Source organism: Montipora foliosa, chromosome 3 (assembly GCF_036669935.1).
Source record: "Montipora foliosa isolate CH-2021 chromosome 3, ASM3666993v2, whole genome shotgun sequence".
Taxonomy (NCBI): domain Eukaryota; kingdom Metazoa; phylum Cnidaria; class Anthozoa; order Scleractinia; family Acroporidae; genus Montipora; species Montipora foliosa.
In genome coordinates, this window is record NC_090871.1 from 39,138,393 (window position 1) to 39,145,892 (window position 7,500).

At 38.7% G+C, this 7,500-nt stretch overlaps 1 protein-coding gene across 1 annotated transcript in view; it reads right to left on the minus strand.

Annotated features, from left to right (window-relative positions):
* Nucleotides 1-7,500, minus strand: part of LOC137997412 (exosome complex component 10-like) — a 48,005-nt gene that overhangs the window by 1,926 nt on the left and 38,579 nt on the right. The window contains exons 19-25 of the mRNA XM_068843385.1: nucleotides 7,238-7,318; nucleotides 6,737-6,820; nucleotides 5,966-6,011; nucleotides 4,613-4,689; nucleotides 4,346-4,499; nucleotides 3,222-3,283; nucleotides 1,412-1,482 (exon numbers count right to left, since the gene is read on the minus strand). Coding sequence (XP_068699486.1) covers nucleotides 1,412-1,482; nucleotides 3,222-3,283; nucleotides 4,346-4,499; nucleotides 4,613-4,689; nucleotides 5,966-6,011; nucleotides 6,737-6,820; nucleotides 7,238-7,318 — 575 coding nt within the window. The remainder of the gene's footprint in view (nucleotides 1-1,411; nucleotides 1,483-3,221; nucleotides 3,284-4,345; nucleotides 4,500-4,612; nucleotides 4,690-5,965; nucleotides 6,012-6,736; nucleotides 6,821-7,237; nucleotides 7,319-7,500) is intronic.

Consider the following 7,500-nt stretch of genomic DNA (forward strand, 5'->3'; position numbering starts at 1 on the left):
TCATGAGCTTCTGCTTAAATACTAAGGGATGTTTTTTAACATTAAGGTAATTCCCTGGAAAATGACGTACCATCCAGAATTTTGTCACAGTTGGCACAACTGATATCCATGCATAGGATATTAAAAAAAATACAAAATACAAAGATGGGGTCAACCGTGCTTGTTTTCGTGCTGCAGGACCTTTACGTTAAGTGTTTTTGACCGAATTACGCAAGAAGCGTTCGAAACTTGGTCAACAGGAAAAATTGTTGTTATATGGCAAAAGCTACTTAATATTACTGAAAACTTGAGCCTACTTGTTTGTCCGGGCTATAACCTTTCAGTAAAGTGATTTCGAAATGCTCGATCTTGCAAAGAAATGTAAGCATTGAAATTGGATTGCTACATGATCACCTCACAATCAATTTCTGGCTCCAAATGCAGTTCCACGTCATTCATATATAAATACTACAACTTGTACTCTCCAACCTTTTTCTCCTTAAGATATGTTTTCCGTGTACGAATTGCGGGTAAATAACACCAATAAAGAGGGGTTCACCGTGCTCGTTTCTTTGCAACAAGACGACAAATGGACGGCAAAGGTGCCATGATCATTTTCCGCAAAAGGACTGGCGCCAACAACGGAGTTATCATGGTTGAGATTAAAAGCTTTTGAACAGCAAAAAGGGGCTTTTGGCGTCTCTCTTCAGATGGCCGGCGAGGGTTGCAGCGATCTTCGATGTTGCAATGTTATGCGCAATAGGAGATGCGCGATGCAAAGCAAGGGCATCACCTTTAAAAAATGTTTCTTACTGCATAAAACACTGAAAAACAACTCAGTTTGGTTGCTTTACTTTTTACTTTTTTGACCTTTGTCCCGCCAGTCATACTACATTACATCTCCAGTGCTTTAGTTCAACCTTATTTTGATTACAGTAATATTTCACTGTCGTTGAACAATCATCATCACATGAAAAAAATTCAACTTACTTTAGAGTCATCCAACATAAATGCTAAACGCTTCAACATGTTGGCTCACAATATCTGACTTTTAGTCAGAGCTTAGTACTACTTATAAAAGAAAAGAAATTAGACATTGGTATAAGGCGCAACAAGCAAAGCATCGTTATCCAACAAATGGCCATCAGTGAGCAACGCTAGAAAGGTCCCAGGGAAAGGTCTCTCTTCATTTGGAAAGAAAAATGACCCTGAGTTATAGAGAAGAACGTTCGTGAGGTACACGAAATTCCCAAACAAAATCATGTGTAACGATCTTTCATTCTAGTTAGATAAGTTGACGGTAAAAATCTTTCTTGAGCAATAATGCATGGAAAAGTATCGTTAGATGATGCTTCACTGCTGGCATCAAATGAAATACTTTACCTATATTTCACACCAAAAGCAGAATAGCATTCACCAGGATTTAACTTACTTGCTCGAGGAAAATGTCCAATTCCTTTGTCCTGACTTTGTGTGCAGTTTAGATCGAGGTCTCTTGGATTCCTAAAACGAAATTTTTATAATGAGCACCTGCTAAAAAGTAAAACGTTACTTGAAGAAAGGAAAGGAAAGGAAAGGAAAGGAAAGGAACGGAACTTTATTTAAGTGTCTAATCTTCTAGCGCTGTAGAGCACTAATCGGGGACACTGTAAATTGGAATTAACAAGTTAAGGCAAATTAAATCAAATTTTTGGTTTTTGAGGAGAGGGGAAACCGGAGTACCCGGAGAAAACCTCTCGGTGCAGAGTAGAGAATCAACAAACTCAACCCACATATGACGGCGAGTCTGGGAATCGAACCCGGACCACATTGGTGAGAGGCGAGTGCATTCAAGATAAATGTAAGGTGCTAAAGATAAGATAATTATTGCCAGAACTTGTTAGTAACGGCAGATAAAACCTCGCACCATTTGAAAGACGTTCTTAGGAGGGAAGTGGTTCTTTTAGTTACGGTTGAAGTACACTTAAACTCAAATATTTTACTTGGCTATTTTTATTAATATTTCCATTTCCAACTGACAAAAAATGATACCATCTTTGCTTCAACATTTCGCTTTTCATGTTCACAGAGTTCATACGGATGGACTATGTCGTTCACCACAAGGTATGTGAAGCTAGCCAAACTATCACCAGAAACTGCTGTGCTTTAATCAAAGAACTTTTGCATCGCAATCAGTCTATGACGTCAAATAAAGATTACACGCTTGGCAGTCACAGTTCGGTCTCTACCTCTGAGAAATCGTCAAACTTAGAGTCAGCCGAAGCCATGGTGTAATGACAGTAGTGTGTTTAATTTACACCAAGGCTATTACACCACAATAATGACGTGAAGGAGTTTGTTTCGACACAACTTAGTGTCACGTGGTACAAATCAGCCAATTAGAAAATCGGAATTCGTACAGTGTATGAAAGTTAAACAAAAAAAAAAATTTTGCGAGTTGCGTAGTATTTTTCCAAGCCCCGATGGGGCGAGGAAAACTACGAGCAACGAGAAAAACATTCGCACGTATTGTATGTTAAACTATTCAGTAAGGGATTTATTATCCACTATTACGCATTTTTCTAGTCTTTTGGTTTCTTCCTGCACTGACAGAGAATTGTATCGATTGCATAATCAGGCGCGTGCAAATGACGAAAACAATACAAACGAAACCATTCAAATGTCCTTCATGTATTTGATTGGATAAACGAAATGACGAGCGACAAGTGAAATTCTCAGGCTTTGCATCGTGTTGGAAAAAAATTTGTTTCATTGAAAAACTCCCGTTCCGTCCGTATTTGCTGTGTTCTAAACCGGTCACTCCGGGACACTACAGTGTGTTATCGTCTCGTATTTTGCGCGTTCTCTTGACCAAATATGGTACAATGGCGTAGTCGTGGAATAATAAAATTAGAGTTCCTGCGTTAGAGTGATTATCAATTGAGACACTCCCATGCCCAAAACGTGAAGATGAAAAAAGCGGGATGAACCAATTCAAATTAGAAGCAACTACATGTTATGAAGAGTCTACATAAAATGTAGTCCCTTAATGACCAGCTCACAGGCGTTGGAAGATCACTGCAGTGGTATGGTAGAGATCATGGGCTCAGATCCCGTTCAAGCATTAATTTCAAGTTTATTATTATCATTATTATTACTATTATTATTATTATTATTATTATTATTATTATTATTATTATTCGCGTTATTACTTTACACATTTAGTTGAAAATCGCTCTTGAAAAGAAGCCAAAATGTCTTACTTTTGTGTCCCTGTAAGGATCAAACACAATCGGCTTGTCTGCACCATTTCTCTTTCTGGGTTCTAAAATATAACAAAGACTTTAGTTGCAACTGCGCCAGAAACGTTCTCTTTCGTCTAATTCAGAAAACTGCTACAGTCTCCACGAAAACTTAGTCTAAGCCGCAAAGGGACAAAATGTAGCCTAATGATCTCCTGGCGACAAGGTTATGTCCAAAATCAGAGGATCACAAACCCTATTAAAAGAGATTCCTCACCGCTGTGTCGAATAGATATGAAGCATTCCTCACCGTGTTTGTTATTGGACAATGAAGAAAGCGCGACTTTTCGCTGACTGGGTCATAAAATTACCGCAGATGATGTAAAGGTGTCTAAGGTATATGGCCTTCTGCGTACCCGGTTATGAGGTTTGATCGAGGTGAAAATTGTTAGGCGACGTTTGAAACAAAATTGAACAAGACCCTTATTTGGTTCGTGCTCGAGGAAGCATAGGGCTACAATCGAATTCGTTTGCACAACAGTATCGTGAAGATGTGATTATTGGTGATTGCTGTCACGGTGGTAAATAAATAATAAGACGTAAGATCTTTCGTCTCACGATGTAGTCACATAAGTTGTAGATCGACAACCAAAGTTAACAAATCGTAAGACATAAGATCATACGTCTCATTACTAACATTCATTTCAACACTTTTCGCGCTCTAACCTCAAACGTGGAGAGAGAAGATCATGAACTTCGCATAATACAATACAAATCCCAACATAAGCGACCACTAAGAAGCTCATGAGCTTCGCTTCGTTTCCATAATGCCATACAAATCCCAACATTAGCGACCGTTAGATTTGACTGCGAAGTACGAGTTTACAATTATTTTACACTAATATTCGCTCTTTCTCGATTTCTAGGTTAAACTGAAGAAGGCTTTTGTCATAAAAGTTGATCAACAAGTATTTGTCCAAAGAACGCGAAATTTCTTGACAATTCAACTTCGTAGTCGTAACCGTTATTGTTCAGTGGGACTGTAAAAGGAAAGCAAAGGAATTAATGTTGGAATACCATAAAACATTTGCAAAACCGGCATTCTCGGACCAAGAGAAGAGAAAAACGATGGAAGAGACAATTACCCGAGAACCTAAAATAATCTGTTGCAGAGTAGTTGAACGGCGCAAAGTTCACTGAGCCTTCCTTGTCATTCACGTTAGAACTGGGCGAGGTTTCTTCATGAGATTCGCTCTTCTTCTTCCTCTTTGACTTGTTCCTCGAGGATTTTTCAGGGATCTAATCGATTAACAGAAACACGCATGCATAAAATAAATATCACATAAATAATAAATCGTTAATCAAATGCGATTACAGCAAAGAAGAGTACGGGCAAAATAAAAGTAACTCGCCTGATTCCTTAGTGGCGTTAAATCTTCAGGTGTCTCTTCGTCATCGGACAGTGTACGCTTTGTGCCAACAGTTGCTCCTAAAAATACATGGATCAATGTAACCTAGAAACTAGTGTAACTAATAGGTAATAGTAATGTTGTGGTCTCTTTCGTTGATAGTGACAACATTTATCAATGATAACCCGCAATAGCGTATTGAAGTCAGTGGGACTTGTTTTATGTCGAGGGAATGAAAGTATAGTCAATGTGCCAAACCTATTCTAAAACCTTTTCCAAACCGTGATGAAGTGGAGGAAATGTAAACGGAAAGAAAATACAAAACTCTAGCAGATAAGCCACTAATCTGAAATTCGTGCATGATGTAAAATGAGAAAGCGAGACAATACAAATTCCCCTTGCACCAGATTGCGGGAATCGAAAGATCCCTCAGACGTCTAAATTGTATGCAGAAAGAAACGAAAGTGTAACTTACAGGGAAAGTACGGCTTAGAAAAAGTTTCTCGGAATCGAAAGTTCTTTACCTGTATTAGCACACTTGACCACTCATTTGGGCTTAATGTGTTTAAATAGCCAACAATAACGCTTCAAAAATAGGCAATATTAAATTGAAATCCGAGGCTAGACGTAGCAATAGTTAAGGATTTCTCCTTTCGACTAGTAAACAAGGAAAACACAGGCGAGAAGAGGGATACTTTGCACACTTGAATCTTTAATAATCCAGACGGTAAACTGAATTGATATTGGCAACACCATCAGAACAGATTTACCTCGTGGTCGTTAAACAGGGTATTATATGTGAGTTATATGCAGGAGTTTTACAAAGCGAAAGGGAGTTATGCTATCCCGCGCTCATTGCTGTGAAATAAACGCCTGGAAATCAAGTTTAATCTGTCTACTGTGGCTTTCTACGAGACCCCTGTTACAACTTCAAAACAAACGATCGATTTATATATTTCCATCGAATGGTGAGAGTAAATCGTTTCAGTAGTTTCTGTAAAGCCAACAACATTTTTCATCATTGATTCATTCCTCACGGGAACATCATAACCCACAATTGACCAGCTCCCAACGTCAGTGGCTTCATAGCTCAGTTGGTTAGAGCGTCGCACCGGTATCGCGAGGTCACGGGTTCAAACCCCGTTGAAGTCCTGAATTTTTCGGGCTTCTCTACGCAATTGCAAAAATTGCGTTCATAACTGGGAGGATCATAGCTTCACTTGATTAAAACTATTTTTCTTGAACATTTGGCCTTCGCAATATAAACCATTTAAAAATCCCCAGGAGAATATCGTCCACCGAACTCATGCTCGCATAAACTAAGAGAAAAAAATCCTATAACCAATATATTGTTACCTGAAGTGGCCGTTGTTTGAACTGCGCTTCTCCATTCCTGGTTAATCTGAAAGGTATAAAAGTGATCATGACATGATGTTATGTTAAGTTCATTCTCATAGCACGAATACTGACGAAATAACAACATTATAAATACCTGACATCTTGAACCTACGTATGACGAGACATTACAATTTGCCAACTGGTTGCTTCTTCATTGCCATTCTTTTTATTTAAATTGATTCTCCGTCCGACAAGAAATATTTTCCTTACTTCTTTCAGTTTTTTTTTCTCTTTTTGTTTGTGGCAACAGTCGCCGTAAGGTCACATTAACCATGATTGTTCCGTCGTCCGTGATAGCAATCAAATATAGGCTTGCAATGCGAGATTATGTTTCAAGCTCTGTAACTTGAAATTGCATCTTTACAACATAGTGCAGGTTTTACGTGGCAATTTGTTTAGCTCTCATTGCATACTTGCCGTTGATGAAAATAGAAAGGGTTAGCTCCGCGTTCACCGCAAACCGCTTTTTTTCGCGGAAGGCAAAGAAACTTGTTTGATTTAGATCATGCATTTATTGTCCGTTACTTCAGATATGGAGCTGCTTCGAAAAGGAGAGACAACTTAGACTAAGAGAACAATAACGAACTCAAGATAAGCCGCAGCCTGCCATTTGCAGTTTGACGTAAACCTGATGCGAAGTAATTATAAAGTAGAAAGAGACTGCTCGCCATCTCACCATCCCCTGGCACAAATCAACGGAACCAGTCAAATATTTCATTTTGTACTCGCCTTGTCAATCTCTTCACGGCTCTGCGCTTTATCAATAACTGCATTACCCTCTGTTGTCTCCGATTGACTCTTTACGGGAAGAAACTAAAGAAAGAAGAATACAACCATCAGATCGAAGTAAAACAGTTGAAACAGTACGAAGACCATTCAAATCGGACACAAATCAGTGTTCCTAGCGCAGCCAATTGGAATTTGCTCTGCAAAGGTTTAGAGATTGGCAGTTGGAAAAAGATAATTAAGAGTTGTCTTTATTCTCCAAAAGCTGGAGTTGGAATCGTAAACAACTGCGTTTGAACAAAGGAGGAATCTATAATAAGGATGGCAAAATGTTGATCGTGGATTTCAACATGGCAATGAAATAGAGATAATTATTCTTGGATGTCCATGGTAAACATGTCGCCGGCGCTCGTAAGCCAAGTGGTCTTCAACTAAAATGCTTAAAAATCACTTTTTACCTCTCTCCAACACGCCTTTTCACTTGACTAGTGAATATACACCCACCTTTTGAAATGGATTTTCAAAGGAAGCCTTGATTTTTTCTGCCTTCTTTTCCCCATCAGTTGGTTGTTTTTCTTGGCAGATCTGATGCCCAAACAATCGAAATCGGACAATTAGAAGCACTCGAAGGATCAGGATTTGTCACAAATGCAAACAAATAACACAATGTTAAGCTGCTGCTGTTTGTTTGAATTTTGTAAAGCCTTTCCCTTCTTTAGGCGAGCGTTGTCACGCTTGTATTTATGTCGCTTAACTATTGTGTTAAA